The sequence below is a fragment of the Alosa sapidissima genome, chromosome 2 (genome assembly GCF_018492685.1).
Source record: "Alosa sapidissima isolate fAloSap1 chromosome 2, fAloSap1.pri, whole genome shotgun sequence".
NCBI lineage: Eukaryota > Metazoa > Chordata > Actinopteri > Clupeiformes > Clupeidae > Alosa > Alosa sapidissima.
The window spans coordinates 43,813,073-43,830,071 of NC_055958.1; the positions used below are offsets into that span (position 1 = coordinate 43,813,073).

General features: G+C 44.7%; 1 protein-coding gene across 1 annotated transcript in view; it reads left to right on the forward strand.

Moving 5' to 3' along the window:
- tmprss3a (transmembrane serine protease 3a) overlaps positions 1-13,927 on the forward strand; it is a 57,631-nt gene extending 43,704 nt beyond the window's left edge. The window contains exons 6-13 of the mRNA XM_042079362.1: positions 2,465-2,593; positions 6,221-6,267; positions 7,078-7,243; positions 7,450-7,619; positions 7,888-7,983; positions 8,254-8,396; positions 11,647-11,799; positions 13,738-13,927. Of these exons, the coding sequence (XP_041935296.1) occupies positions 2,465-2,593; positions 6,221-6,267; positions 7,078-7,243; positions 7,450-7,619; positions 7,888-7,983; positions 8,254-8,396; positions 11,647-11,799; positions 13,738-13,779 (946 nt within the window). The 3' untranslated portion in view covers positions 13,780-13,927. The remainder of the gene's footprint in view (positions 1-2,464; positions 2,594-6,220; positions 6,268-7,077; positions 7,244-7,449; positions 7,620-7,887; positions 7,984-8,253; positions 8,397-11,646; positions 11,800-13,737) is intronic.
- Positions 13,928-16,999: the final 3,072 nt, after the last annotated feature.

The following is a 16,999-nucleotide window of genomic DNA, read 5'->3' on the forward strand; positions in this document are numbered from 1 at the left end:
AAAAAGAAGGGGTCATTCAATACAAAATATGACGAGTCATATTTCAAATATGGTTTCGCAGAGACCGGTGACTCGCATGCACCAAGTCCTTTATGTGTGGTATTTGGCGATAAGTTGTCAAACGAATCTAGAGTCATTTAGAGTCCAAGCATCCTACACTTAAAGACAAACCCATTGAGTTCTTTGAGCGTAAGAAACGCGAGCAAGAAGGACAAAAAAATAGTGCTTAAAGCAACCACATCGGTGAACGTGGCTGCGCTAAAAGCCTCATAGTGGCTAGTCAGATTGCTATATCTAAGAAGCCCTTTACTATTGGGGAAGAGTTAATTCTGCCTGCTGCTAAAGACATGTGCAATGAACTCCTTGGGGAGGCTGCAGCTAAAAAAATAGCTCAGGTACCGCTTTCTGCAAGCACTGTCCATAGGCGAATTGATGACATGTCAGAGGATATTGAGGCACAGTTGTTAGAGAGGGTGAATGGGTCACCGTGGTACGCTATCCAAGTTGGTTGGTTGCTGGTCACTGGCCAGAGTGTTTGAGTTGCGAGAGCCACTGCAGAGATTTCTTCCAGAAAAAAAGTCACCGTTAGCTGCATATTTTAGTGATGAGGGCTGGGTGTCAAAACTCGCTTACCTGTGTGACATATTCGGGTTGCTTAATGACCTCAACCTGTCACTCCAGGGGAGAATGACGACTGTCTTTAAACTGGCAGATAAAGTCGCTGCATTTAAAGCCAAGCTTGATTTGTGGGGACGACGAGTGGACCGGGGTGTATTTGATATGTTCCAAACAGTAGTGGGGGTTTTGGGAGAGACTGAGGCAGGGCCCTTTCTCTCACAGCTGGTGCGCGATCACCTTGTTGCGCTTTCAAATGAGTTTGAGCGTTACTTCCCATCCTCCAAAGATCCACGGCAAACCAATGAGTGGGTCCGCAACCCATTTGTCAATATCCCGAATAGTCCTAACTTGTCAGCGCAGGAGGAAGAGCAGTTGATCGAAATTGCAAATGACGGTGGTCTTAAGAGTGTGTATGAGGAAACCTCTCTGGCGGGTTTTTGGATCAAAATCAAAGCAGAATATCCCGAGTTAGCCGTAAAAGCGCTGAAAACGTTGCTACCATTTCCCACCACGTACCTATGCGAGGCCGGGTTTTCGGCAATGACTGCAACCAAATTGCGCAATCGACTGGACATTTCAAACACACTGAGGGTGTCACTGTCTTCCATCACCCCCAGATGGAAGCTTCTTGTTGTAGGGAAACAAGGACAGGGCTCCCACTGATTATATTCGTAATGCACATTTAGATCCCATGTTTTGTTACCATATTTTGTTAAGCATGTTCACACATGATAGATGTAGCTTCAAGTTTTTCGTTTTTCACATTTTTAAGAGATCGTTACCTTCACTGTTCATACATAACTGGAGCTAGTTCTTTTCAAGTAATGCATGCACAACACATATGGAACATGGAACCCCCCCCCCACCCCACCCCACCCCACCCCACCGGTCCGTGAAAAAAAAAATGGGAATCAAACCGGTCCATGGTACATAAAAGGTTGGGGACCCCTGGTCTATAGGATAGGATAGTCTATAGTATAGGATAGCCTATAGGATAGGATAGTCTATAGGATAGGATAGTCTGTAGGATAGCCTATAGGATAGGATAGATAGACTTGTCTACTTGCAATGTGATTCAATTAGCACACACGACCCTCAATTAGCACACACGACCCTCAATTAGCCCACGGGACCCTCAATTAGCACACAGGACTCTCAATAAAGTATCTATCTATCTATCTATCTATCTATCTATTTATCTATTAGCACACGGGACCAGGCCTAGAAAAGAGGCAAGATAAACAGATGCATTGCAGGATGTAACATGTGTGTGTATGTGTGTGTGTGTCTGCGTGTGTGTGTGTGTGTGTGTGTTTGTGTGTGTCTCTTTGCACATGCGTGTGTATGTGTGTGTGTGTGCGCATGTGCATATGCGTGTGTGTGTGTGTATGTATATGTGTGTATGTGTGCATACGTGCATGTGTGTGTGGGTGTGTGTGTGTGTGTATGTTTGTATGTGTGTGGGTCTGTGTGTGTGTGTCTGTGTGTGTGTGTATGTGCATATGTGTGTGTGCATGTGCATATGTGTGTGTGCATGTGCATATGCGTGTGTGTGTGTATGTATATGTGTGTATGTGTGCATACGTGCATGTGTGTGTGTGGGTGTGTGTGTGCTTGTATGTATGTGTGTGTGTGTGTGCGTGTGCGTGTGTGTGTGTATGTATATGTGTGTATGTGTGCATACGTGCATGTGTGTGTGTGGGTGTGTGTGTGCTTGTATGTATGTGTGTGTGTGTGTGTGTGTGTGTGTGTGTGTGTGTGCGTCTGTGTGTGCATGTGTGTGTGTGTGTGCATGTGAGTGTATGTGTGTGGGTGTGTATGTGTGGTGTGTGTGTGTGTGTGTTAGTTATATAGATTCTGCTTTTGTGGCGCTGAAGGCCGTGGAGGAGGAGTTTCAAAGCAACCTGGTGTCAATCAATCTGACGGAACCCGGCCTCCTTCAACACGTCAAAATACACAACTCCAGCTATCTCAGGTGCACACACTCACACACACACACACCTTCAACATGTCAAAATACACAACTCCAGCTATCTCAGGTGCACACAAACACACACTCCAGCTATCTCAGGTGCACACACACACACAGTCCAGCTATCTCAGGTGCACACACACACACTCCAGCTATCTCAGGTGCACACAGGTGAGATGTTATTACTACTGACAGGTGAGATGTTATTAGTTCTGACAGATTAGTACTGACAGGTGAGATGTTATTAGTACTGAGATGTTATTAGTACTGACAGGTGAGATGTTATTAGTACTGAGATGTTATTAGTACTGACAGGTGAGATGTTATTAGTACTCAGATGTTTACACACATGCACACACACACCTGAGTACAGTAGACGTGGTCAAGAGTGCTATTACTTTAAGCATGCCTGATTAAAATCCCAATAACCAATGACATTTACAATGAACAGCTGTATGTGTCAGGGTTGCAGTATGGAGAGCTGGACCGAGGCGCAGGGCAAGTTGAGAACGAGGAACACTTGAACTTGAAACCAGGAATCTTTAATGCTAATGCACACTACAACCACAACACATCAATGACCAACAGGGGACTGAGGGAAGACAGAGGGTTTAAATACACAGGGGTTAAACAAGGCTAACAAGGCACAAGTGGACAAGAAACAAGAGACAGGTGAACACAGGGCTGGAAATCATAATTAAACTAGCAGACTAATAATGAGGAACAGGTGAGGGGCGGAGACACAGGGAACTGAGACATGGCAAGACAAACAAAGGAGCACATGGCTGACAGGAACTAAAACACAGGGACAGGAAGTAAACACAGGAGCACATGGCTGACAGGAACTAAAACACAGGGACAGGAAGTAAACACAGGAGCACATGGCTGACAGGAACTAAAACACAGGGACAGGAACTAAAACACAGGGACAGGAAGTAAACACAGGAGCACATAGCACAGGAGGTAAACAAAGGAGGGACAGGGAACACAGGATCGTTACAGTATGTCCAAGAAGATTTCAAGGAACTTTTCTCGACCCTTTATGAGCTTGGAATAGAAATGTTCATCAGTGGTCCACTCCCAGCAGACGGAAGCTTCCTCTCTCTCCTGCATCCAACATTTCTTCTGCCGATCTTGAGCCGAGCCTCTGATCAGTAGCCATACAGACGGAACAAGTTGATGACATCAACAATTCGGCTGAACCAAAACACTCTGCACAAGCTGAAACAGAAACGTGGCAGCGCTCCCTGCTGGGGCCCTCTGGTAATCACTGGGTAGCCTCCACTGAGATGAAGACCTTGGACAAACATAGACAACCTGCTCAACAATGCCCAGCCATGCCCACTGGACACAATTAGAAGGATGCTGCTGAAATGACTCAAAGCCAATCACTGGCGTCAAACTCCCCAGAATGTCAGCAAACAAATGGATGTAATGAGCATAAGGCCTCTCAGCAGCCTTCATAGGTGCTATCAGAAAGACCAGTACCAATAGGTGCTATCAGAAAGACCAGTACCAATAGGTGCTATCAGAAAGGAAGGGTTGCAAGACCAGTACCAATGCCCTTCCCCACCTGATCAACTACCAATACCCACCTCTACACCAATACCCACCTCTACAACACCTGATCAACTAACAATACCCACCTCTACAGCACCTGATCAACTACCAATACTCCTCCCCATCTCTACAGCACCTGATCAACTACCAATACCCACCTCTACAGCACCTGATCTACTACCAATACCCACATCTACAACACCTGATCAACTACCAATACCCACCTCTACAGCACCTGATCTACTACCAATACTCCTCCCCACCTCTACAGCACCTGATCTACTACCAATACCCACCTCTACAACATTTGATCAACTACCAATACCCACCTCTACAGCACCTGATCAACTACCAATACCCACCTCTACAGCACCTGATCAACTACCAATACTCCTCCCCACCTCTACAGCACCTGATCAACTACCAATACTCCTCCCCACCTCTACAACACCTGATCAACTACCAATACCCACCTCTACAGCACCTGATCAACTACCAATACCCACCTCTACACCAATACTCCTCCCCACCTCTACAGCACCTGATCAACTACCAATACCCACCTCTACACCAATACCCACCTCTACAACACCTGATCAACTAGCAATACCCACCTCTACACCAATACCCACCTCTACAACACTTGATCAACTACCAATACCGACCTCTACACCAATACCCACCTCTACAACACCTGATCAACTACCAATACCCACCTCTACACCAATACCCACCTCTACAGCACCTGATCTACTACCAATACCCACCTCTACAGCACCTGATCAACTACCAATACCCACCTCTACAGCACCTGATCAACTACCAATACCCACCTCTACAACACCTGATCAACTACCAATACCCACCTCTACAGCAATACTCCTCCCTACCTGTGCAACTCCAGCAAGTCAGATGCTGCGCTTCCGAGACAATCCTGACATAGTGGTCCTGAGGCAGCAACATGACTCAGCTCTGGAGCCACCTGAGACTATCAATACAGCAACACGGCTCAGCTCTGGAGCAACACGGCTCAGCTCTGGAGCCACCTGAGACTATCAATACAGCAACACGGCTCAGCACTGGACATCAGAAAGGCCCCAACTGTAGCCAGTTTTAAATCTAGACTTAAAACCAAACTATTCTCAGATGCCTTCTGCTGACTGCACTGTTACACATTCTGAATCTGTCTTCTAATTATTCTACCTCGTGTACACATGCTGAATCTGTCTTTTAATTATTCTATCTCGTGTACACATGCTGAATCTGTCTTCTAATTATTCTATCTCATGTACACATGCTGAATCTGTCTTTTAATTATTCTATCTCGTGTACACATGCTGAATCTGTCTTCTAATTATTCTACCTCGTGTACACATGCTGAATCTGTCTTTTAATTATTCTATCTCATGTACACATGCTGAATCTGTCTTTTAATTATTCTATCTCGTGTACACATGCTGAATCTGTCTTTTAATTATTCTATCTCATGTACACATGCTGAATCTGTCTTTTAATTATTCTATCTCGTGTACACATGCTGAATCTGTCTTCTAATTATTCAACCTCGTGTACACATGCTGAATCTGTCTTCTAATTATTCTATCTCGTGTCCACATGCTGAATCTGTCTTCTAATTATCTCGTGTACACATGCTGAATCTGTCTTCTAATTATCTCGTGTACACATGCTGAATCTGTCTTCTAATTATTCTATCTCGTGTACACATGCTGAATCTGTCTTCTAATTATCTCGTGTACACATGCTGAATCTGTCTTCTAATTATCTCGTGTGCACATGCTGAATCTGTCTTCTAATTATTCTATCTCGTGTACACATCCTGAATCTGTCTTCTAATTATTCTATCTCGTGTGCACATGCTGAATCTGTCTTCTAATTATTCTATCTCGTGTACACATGCTGAATCTGTCTTCTAATTATCTCGTGTGCACATGCTGAATCTGTCTTCTAATTATTCTATCTCGTGTGCACATGCTGAATCTGTCTTCTAATTATCTCGTGTCTTTGATGTTGTCTTCTTCATTTGCTTTGTTTCAAATGATGTCTGTGCAGCAGAACACAGTGCCCATCAGGGATGGTCGTCACACTCCAATGCCAAGGTGGGTCTTTCTCACCCACGCACGCACACGCACACACACACACACAATTTCCAATTGTGGCATATGTGTATATATACTGTATAAATATATTTATATGTGAGTGTGTACCGTATATGTGTGTGTGTGTACCGTATATGTGTATGTGTGTGTGTGAGTGCGTGTGTGTGTACCGTATATGTGTGTGTGTGTGTGTGTACCGTATTTGTGTATGTGTGTGTGTGTATGTGTGCGTGTGTGTGTACCGTATATCTGTGTGTGTATATATGTGTGTGTGTGTACTGTATATGTGTGTGTGTTCCGTATATGTGTGTGAGTGTGTGTACCGTATATGTGTGTATGTGTGTTTGTGTGTGTACCGTATATGTGTATGTGTGTGTGTACTATATATGTGTGTGTGTGTACCGTATATGTGTATGTGTGTGTGTGTGTGTGTACCGTATTTGTGTATGTGTGTGTGTATGTACCGTATTTGTGTATGTGTATTTGTGTGTACCGTATATGTGTATGTGTACTGTATATGTGTGTGTGTACCATATATGTGTGTGAGTGTGTGTACTGTATATGTGTGTGTGTTTGTGTGTGTACCGTATATGTGTATGTGTGTGTGTACCGTATATGTGTGTGTGTACCGTATATGTGTGTATGTGTGTGTGTTTGTGTGTGTACCGTATATGTGTGTGTGTACCGTATATGTGTGTGTGTGTGTGTACCGTATATGTGTGCATGTGTGTGTGTGTGTGCGTGTGCATGTATGTGTGTGTGTGTGTGTGTGTGTGTGTGTGTACCGTATGTGTGTGTGTGTGTGTGTAGCCTGTGGCTCCAGGCCTCGTTTCGGTGCCCGTATCGTGGGGGGGAACGTGTCGGGGGAGGGGCAGTTCCCATGGCAGGTCAGCCTCCACTTCCACAGCGAGCATCTGTGTGGAGGCTCCATCATCACACACACCTGGGTCCTCACCGCCGCACACTGCGTCTACGGGTAACACACACACACACACACATGCACATGCACATACACACACACACACACACACACACGCACTCACACACACCTGTGTGGAGGCTCCATCATCACACACACGCACATGCACGCTCACGCACACACACATGCACACACACACATACACACTGATTGGTAGATTGCTGTGACTCAGATGTGCTGATTGGTGGATTTCTGTGCCTCAGATTTGCATATCCCCGCCTGTGGGCGGTGCATGTGGGGCTCATCGACCAACCAGTGAATGGAGCCCAGTCCGTTGCCGTGGAGAAGATCATCTACCACAGCCGGTACCGCCCCAAAGGGCTGGACTATGACATCGCACTGATGAAACTAGCCAATCCACTGACTTTTAATGGTAAGCCCCACCCATCTCTCACCCAATGGCCCTCAGTTACCTCATAACTAAGGGACAGCGGATGATGTAATGATGTCATAACTACGGGACAGCGGATGATGTAATGATGTCATAACTACATCACTACTGCTCACTCACTCTCTCTCTCCCTCCCTCTCTCTCCCTTCCTTTCTCCCTCTCCCCCTCTCTCTCTCCCTCCCTCTCTCTCTCTCTCTCTCTCCCTCCCCTCCCTCTCTCTCTCTCTCTCTCCCTCTCTCTCCCCTCTCAGGATTGGTGGAGCCCATCTGTCTGCCTGGCTTTGGGGAGGAGTTTCAGGAGGGGAGGATGTGCTGGATCTCAGGCTGGGGTAGCCAGGAGTATGAAGGTGTGTGTGTGTGTAGTGTGTGTGTATGTGTGTGTGTGTGTAGGTGAGACCAGTGTGTCTCTGCAGGGAGCTTGGGTCCCTTTCATGTCCTCTAAGGTGTGTGTGTGTGTGTGTGTGTGTGTGTGTGTCTGTGTGTGTGTGCGTGTGTGTGTGTGTGTGTAGGTGGAGCCCAGTGTGTCTCTACAGGGAGCTCGGGTCCCTCTCATGTTCTCTAAGGTGTGTGTGTGTGTGTGTGTGCATGCGTGCGTGCGTGTGTGTGTGTGTGTGTAGGTGAGCCCAGTGTGTCTCTACAGGGAGCTCGGGTCCCTCTCATGTCCTCTAAGGTGTGCACTCAGCCAGGTGTGTATCCAGGAATCATCTCTCCGGGAATGATCTGCGCTGGATACCTGGATGGAGGAACTGACTCCTGTCAGGTGTGTGTGTGTGTGTGTGTGACATTAAAAAGAATCAAACTTTAGCGATCATACATGATAATAAGATGTCAATGAGCAGTGACATACAGAGTAGGCCTAGTAGTTCTACTAATCAGGCAGTCTGCGCTTATTTCTCAGTTTTCCTGTTTGTACGTACCTCGCCATGTTTTCACGTGCACGTTTTCCTGTTTGTACGTACCTCGCCATGTTTTCACGTGCACGTTTTCCTGTTTGTACGTACCTCGTGCACGTTGTAGTTCTACTAACCATGTTTTTACGTGCACGTTGCGAATCAAATGCACCTGAAATGAGCGCAAAAACTTCATCAAGTCTTTCACTAACAAAAAGTTATAAATGTGGTTCACATGGGTCATCAAGTCTTTCACTAGCAAAAAGTTATAAATATGGTTCACATGGGTCATCAAGTCTTTCACTAGCAAAAAGTTATAAATATGGTTTACATGGGTCTGTATTAGAAGCTGGCGAGATACGTGAGTACTGATTTACGTGAGTACTGATTTCATTGAAATAGACAGGCATATCTTGCACTTATTTGGGTTTTAGCTAGGCTACCGTTGGCCCTTACAGCTCAAGAATGATGAGGAACTAACGTTAGGGGAGAAGCACAGTGCATGAAACGGTAACTCATTTGACCACCAAGGACAGTTAAACCTGACATGGATTTACTTTTTTGAACTGAACTTGATCAATTTAGTGATGATGAACCTGCTGCACTGTCACTAAAGCTATCCTAGGCTAACATTGCTAGCCTCAGGCTAATGTTACCTCAGTGAAGGGAGCAGACCTCTCAAGTCTCACGCATTGAGCATGAGACACACGCATTTCAATGACTTCACACGCTCACACGCCACACATGGCATTTCTCACTCCGAGAAATTATTAACTTGCCCGCACAGAAATTTCTAAGGGCTATATTTTACAAACGTGTCACACAACGTTGCTGTCTGTGCGCTCATTCAGCTCAGAGAGCTGCTGTTCAGTTACTAACCTATCGGCCAGTCAGAAAATAGGATTTCTCAACCAATCAGGAAATTGTTTTGTTTTGATGTGGGTCCGCAACGTGGACTGCTGGTCCGCGGAGTCGTGGAGTGAAATTAGGCCCGGTGCTTCGTTTGATAATTTGCTGCGCAGTTGATCAAGATACCGCGGACCGACAAAAAAAGAAAACAAACGTTTTTGCTATCGATGTCATTAAACATGGAGCCATACAATAAAGTGGTGGTAGCCTATGAGTGTTCATTCAATGCAGGCGTCTGCGCGAGAGAAACTGAAACTAATCGATAACGTTGGTATCAAAGCTCCACTTCAACCTGTTGAATGCTATTTAATTGTTTAACGACACTTAAAACACGTTTTTTTCTCCATTTCCTACCAATGTATGATGCTTGCATGAGGGAAACATCCCAAAACAATAGCACCCATATAATTGTTGCTGTTTTGATAAGTATTTCTTTTCTTATGCAAGCATCATGCAACCATGCAAAAGCAATGAAACTAATTATATCTTACATTAGTAAAGCAGTCCTCTGATGTGCATGTCACAAAACATTTAAGTGAAAGTGCATGTATAACAATATAGGCATAATAATGATTGTGATAATGATAATGACAATTTGATTTGGAGGGAGTGGGGTTGGGTACGTGTAGATGAGCCCTATGACCCCAAGGTCTGCCATGACTAGGCCTCAGGTCAAAGAAGTTTGAGAAAGGCTGGTCTACATAACCTGCATCAGATTGAGGTTTGCAGTGATGCGCCTGAAGGCACGGGTTGAGGACCCAGTCAGTTACGTCACAATATGCACATTTGTTTAAATTCATACCTACGTAATCACCATGACCAAAATTGTACTTTTTTTTACTTTGAATCTTGAAAAAAAATATATTGACCTACCTACCGACCCATTTTTTTTTTTTTTAATTTGGCTGTTACTGCAAACAAGAATATTTTTAAGGATGGCCTCATGACTGTGAAAATGGCTGACATTGAACCACAGTTCTTTAAATGGGAGCCCCCAGTATCAGTCATCAAGGCATCAAAATCTGCCACAAACACTTACAACACACACACACACACACACACAGACAGAACCACCACTGTTCAAGAGACAATTTTGGGGCTAAATATGCTTTTTCTCATTTGGTTGTTTTCTGTTTGTTTAGAGCAGAATGAGCCACTGCTGTTCAATGGGCCCATTTGGGTAAAATTATTATTATAATTTATGTTATTATTATTTACTATAGGGTTCTAGAATAAATAAAACAGTGTGTTTGAAATAATGGAATTTGTGCTCTCTCATGGGTCTGTTGATCGGGGGGAGGGGGCGTTCAAGCAGACGTAGGACTTTCATGTACTTCGATCAGGGGGGAGGGGGCGTGGCACCGTGCCAATGCCACGCCCCCTCCCCCCTGAGAAACAAAGTCTCACTCCTTGCAAACTTCAAAACTTGAGAGCCCTGGAAGGGAGCAAATTAGCAGGCTAACAATGCGAGCCTCAGCGGTGAAGGGAGCAAATTAGCAGGCTAACATTGCTAGCCTCAGGCTAACGTTACCTCAGTGAAGGGAGCAAATTAGCAGGCTAACAATGCCAACCTCAAGCTAACGTTACCTCAGTGAAGGAAGCAAATTAGCAGGCTATTTTTTGCAAATGAGATGACGAGACATTATTCTCCAGAAATGAGTAACGTTACCGTTCACCATGTGTTATGTGATATATCTGCAACTAAACATTTCATGACCCATCACTGTTGTTTTTATTCTTTATGTCTTTATTTTGCTGGTGCTAAACACTAATCTACTTTCACAGTGTATGTGTGTGTTTATATTATGTGCGTGTGTGTGTGTGTATAATATGTGTGTGTGTGTTTGTGTAATATATATGTGTGTGTGTGTGTAATATATATATATATGTGTGTGTGTGTGTATAATATGTGTGTGTGTGTTTGTGTGTGTGTATAATATGTGTGTGTGTGTTTGTGTAATATATGTGTGTGTGTGTGTGTATAATATGTGTGTGTGTGTTTGTGTAATATATATGTGTGTGTGTATAATATGTGTGTGTGTGTGTAATATATATATGTGTGTGTGTGTGTAATATATATATGTGTGTGTGTGTATAATATGTGTGTTTGTAATATATATATGTGTGTGTGTGTAATATATATATGTGTGTGTGTGTGTGTAATATATATATGTGTGTGTGTGTGTAATATATATATGTGTGTGTGTGCAGGGTGATAGTGGTGGTCCCCTGGCATGTGACGTGGACTCTGTGTGGAAGCTGGTGGGAGTGGTCAGCTGGGGAGAAGGATGCGCTGACCGCAACAAGCCTGGAGTCTACACACGCGTCACACACACACTCCGCTGGATACACTCACACATGGAGGTACACACACACACACACACACACATATCACACACACACACAGGAACAAGCCTGGAGTCTACACACGCGTCACACACACACTCCGCTGGATACACTCACACATGGAGGTACACACACACACATACACACACACACACACACATATCACACACACACACAGGAACAAGCCTGGAGTCTACACATGCGTCACACACACACTCCGCTGGATACACTCACACATGGAGGTACACTCACACATGGAGGTACACACACACACATATCACACACACACACAGGAACAAGCCTGGAGTCTACACACGCGTCACACACACACTGCGCTGGATACACACACACATGGAGGTACACACACACACACACACACTAACCTATAAATTTTTTAGTAAACCCCTAAACACAATCAGTGTGTCTGGCTACAACATGTGCATATATAAACGTGTGTGTGTGTGTGAATGTGTGTGAGTGCGTGTGGGTGTGTGTGAGCGTGCGTGTGCATGTGTGTGTATGTGCACACGTGTGTGTGTGTGTGTGTGTGTGTATGGTGTGAGTGTGTGTGTGTGTGCATGTTCGCACATGTGTGTGTGTGTGTGAGTGCGTGTGAGTGTATGTGGGTGTGTGCATGTATGTGGGTGTATGGTGTGAGTGTGTGTGTGTGTGAGCGTGCGTGTGCATGTGCACACGTGTGTGTGTATGGTGTGAGTGTGTGTATGGTGTGTGTGTGTGAGTGTGTGTGTGCATGTGCACACGTGTGTGTGTGTGTCTGTGTGTGTATGGTGTGAGTGTGTGTATGGTGTGTGAGTGTATGTGGGTGTGTGCATGTATGTGGGTGTATGGTGTGAGTGTGTGTATGGTTTGAGTGTGTGTGTGTGTGAGTGTGCGTGTGCATGTGCACACATGTGTGTGTGTGAGTGTGCATGTGCACACGTGTGTGTGTGTGTGTGTCTGTGTGTGTATGGTGTGAGTGTGTGTATGGTGTGCGTGTGTGAGTGTGTGTGTGTGCATGTGCACACGTGTGTGTGGTGTGAGTGTGTATGTGTGTGCATGTTCGCACGTGTGAGTGTGTGTATGGTGTGTGAGTGCATGTGCACACGTGTGTGTGTGTGTATGGTGTGTGAGTGTGTATGTGTGTGCATGTTCGCACGTGTGTGAGTGCGTGTGAGTGTATGTGGGTGTATGGTGTGAGTGTGTGTATGGTTTGAGTGTGTGTGTGTGTGTATGTGTGTGCATGTTCGCACGTGTGTGAGTGCGTGTGAGTGTATGTGGGTGTATGGTGTGAGTGTGTGTATGTGTGTGCATGTTCGCACGTGTGTGAGTGTATGTGGGTGTATGGTGTGAGTGTGTGTATGTGTGTGCATGTTCGCACGTGTGTGAGTGCGTGTGAGTGTATGTGGGTGTATGGTGTGAGTGTGTGTATGGTTTGAGTGTGTGTGTGTGTGTGTGTGTATGGTGTGAGTGTGTGTGTGTGTATGGTGTGTGTGTGTGAGTGTATGTGGGTGTATGGTGTGAGTGTGTGTATGGTTTGAGTGTGTGTGTGTGTGTGTGTGTATGGTGTGTGTGTGTGTGTGTGTGTGTATGGTGTGTGTGTGTGTGTGTGTGCGTGTGTGCATGTGTGTGTGTGTGCATGTGTGTGTGTGGTGTGTGTGTGTGTGTATGGTGTGTGTGTGTGTGTGTGTATGGTGTGTGTGTGTGTATGGTGTGTGTGTGTGTGTATGGTGTGTGTGTGTGTGTGTGTATGGTGTGTGTATGGTGTGTGTGTGTGTATGGTGTGTGTATGGTGTGTGTGTGTGTGTGTATGGTGTGTGTGTGTGTGTGTATGGTGTGTGTGTATGGTGTGTGTGTGTGTGTGTGTATGGTGTGTGTGTGTGTGTATGGTTTGTGTGTGTGTGTGTGTATGGTGTGTGTGTGTGAGCCACTCTTACACCGCCCTCTTTCTCTTTGCAGAAAGAAAATCTAAATCCCTCAACAGTCAGTGCAGATGACTGAAGAAACTACACTCTCTCTCTCTCACACACACACACACACTCACACTCATATACGCTCACACACACACACACACACAAACACACTCACTCGCATAAACTCACAATCCATATTCCTTCAGACAGGTAACATGCATAAACACACACACACACACACACACACACACACACGCACACACACACACACACGCACACACACACAGATGCACACACACACAGATGCACACACACACACACGCACACACACACAGATGCACACACACACAGATGCACACACACACACACGCACACACACACATGCACACACACACACACACAGATGCACACACACTCACACAGATACACACACACACACACACACGCACACACATGCACACCCACAGATACACACACACATGCACACACACACACATACACAGATGCACACACACACACAGATGCACACACTCACTCACACACACCAGATGTTTTTATAGTTCTCACGAAGGCAGCTTAGCACATTAAGAGCTCTCTCACACACACACACACACACACACACACACTCACGGTGTGTATGACATGGGGCTTCAGTATCTCATGGAGAGATATGTACAAAGTTCAAATCTAGGTTTGTTAGATGACAAACAACGGTTATTGTGATATTTAGGTTTGCTAAGTTTAGATAGGTTTGCTACAATATGTTATGTTACAAGGACACTGCCATGTAATGAATATTTATGTATAAACTTATATATGCAAATAAACAAGTAAACATGTAATGAATATTTATGTATAAATATATATATATATACAAATAAACAAGTAAACAGAGACTACATATCAGTGCCTCTCCATCTCTGATCTCTCCATCTCTCCATATCTCTGATCTCTCCATCTCTCTGATCTCTCCATATCTCTGATCTCTCCCTCTCTGATCTCTCCATCTCTGATCTCTCCATCTCTCCATATCTCTGATCTCTCCATCTCTCCATATCTCTGATCTCTCCATCTCTCCATATCTCTGATCTCTCCATCTCTGATCTCTCCATCTCTCCATATCTCTGATCTCTCCATATCTCTGATCTCTCCATCTCTCCATCTCTGATCTCTCCATCTCTCCATATCTCTGATCTCTCCATATCTCTGATCTCTCCATCTCTGATCTCTCCATATCTCTGATCTCTCCATCCAGGGTTCCCGCGGATCATTAAAAAGTCTTAAATACAACTTTCAACTAAAGACAACTAAAAGTCTTAAATTGTCTGGAATGTCTTGAATTTTCGAAAAGGAGGTATTGGCTATGGACCCGCCAGCGAGTGCGACAGAGCGAGTGAAATGTCTTCAGCCGGTTTCGTGTATTTTTTAAACGCAACTGTATAAGTGACTAAGGCAACTGGAGGAAGTTTAGTGGTGCCTGACGTTTTCGTGGCGTAGCTGAGGCCTGAGAGATAAGCAGGTAGCCATGAGTGGTAGAGTAAGAGGGAGAAAATGTCCGGCGCAGCCTCAAGCCGGACGATCATTTGTCCTCCTTTTTGGAGTTGCGTTGGGCTTACAATCTTATTTGCTCGGATGCAGCATCATTTCACAAACTATGGACACGAAGACTACTGGTCAAATTGTGCGCGGACCGGTGCATCTGTTTGCTGCGCAATTTATGAAGGAACTACGGACCGACAGGAAAAAAAACATTTTTTTTCGCAATCAGGAGGAAATACTCGTGAAGTGGATCTGTTTGCATCTCTCCCACATGTGTAGCTGGCCTAGCCTAAGTAAATATCTGTCTATAGCCTACCTATAATATCTGTCTGCAGCTTGCTTGCCAGCCTTTTCCAGTACTTCGCAAAAGTTGTGAAATATAACCACATTTTTTTTTGTCGGCAACTACATAAAATGTTGGCTACATAAAAAAAACGCAAAATACGTTCATGCTTGAGATGAAACCAGCAGTTTTTCAGCAGGAAGACCTGTCTCTTAATTAATGGGGTGGTTTCACTTTTCCCATACATTTTTTTTAAGGAACAAACTTTTGCAAGGAACAAACTGGAATCTATAAGAAGTTAGAGAAAGTATCCCTCCTATCTGTGCAAATTGATATAAGCTGGGTTAGTACATACTGGTGGGCTATATGATGGGTAAAAGCAAAGAGCTCTCCCAAGACCTTTGCAACCTTATTGTTGGAAAACATATCAATGGAACTGGTTACAGATGCACTTCAAATTTTCAGAATCATCCAGCAAGCAGTATTGGAGCCATTATCTGCAAGTGGAAGGAGCATCACTGCATCATCAACTGGCCATGCACAGGATCTCCTTGCAAGATTTCTGACCAGGAGTAGCCCAAGAGCTAAGGACCACTTGGAGAAAGCTCCAGAAAGATTTCGAGGCAGCAGGTACAATTGTTACAGAGAAAATCTAAAGGTAATGCACTTCACCGCCATGGCCTCTATGCACGCTCATCCCGCATGACTCTATTGCTGAAGAAAAACATGTGAAAGCTCGTTGAAAGTTTGCAACACAACATTTGGACAATCCTATGAAATACTGAGAGAATGTATTCTGGTCAGGCAAGAGCAAAATTGAACTTTTCGGATGTCATACTACACACCATATTTGGAGGAGAAATGGCACTGTGCATCACCCTAAAAATACCATACCAACAATGAGGTTTGGAGGTGGTGGCATCATGGTGTGGGGCTGTTTTTCATCTCATGGTACTAGCAGACTTCATACAGTTGAAGGAATGATGAATGGAGTCATTTTGTTCTGGAAGAATCTTTACATCCACCAGGATGATGAGGATGAGACATGGCTAGACCAGAGTTTCCGCTAGAAAAAAATGGTGCCGGTCAAAGTGACCGGCAGAGGTTTCGTTTTCCGGACATTTTGATGATATGCCGGTCAAATATCCTATTATCGCTTCTTAATTAGTCAAGTTGAGGAAAACTGGAGACAGGCTATGTAGCTTAAAGAATGACATAATCAGGCTGAATAAAATGCAACATGTTCATTAGCCTAACTTACGTAAACATACCTAACAAGATCTTGCCAGTAGGCTATGTATGTTGGACAGCAAGAGTCCGCTTCGTTCATTGTTTTAAACAGGCTAGGCCTACGTTGTTTGTCGCTGCTACCCACGTTATCTCCAGTGGTTCCACTGTTTAACTTGCACAGATGCGCACACACAAGAATGAGCGCTCACACCACTACCCCCTAAGGCTATGCCTCTTTATTTGATAACAATAAATA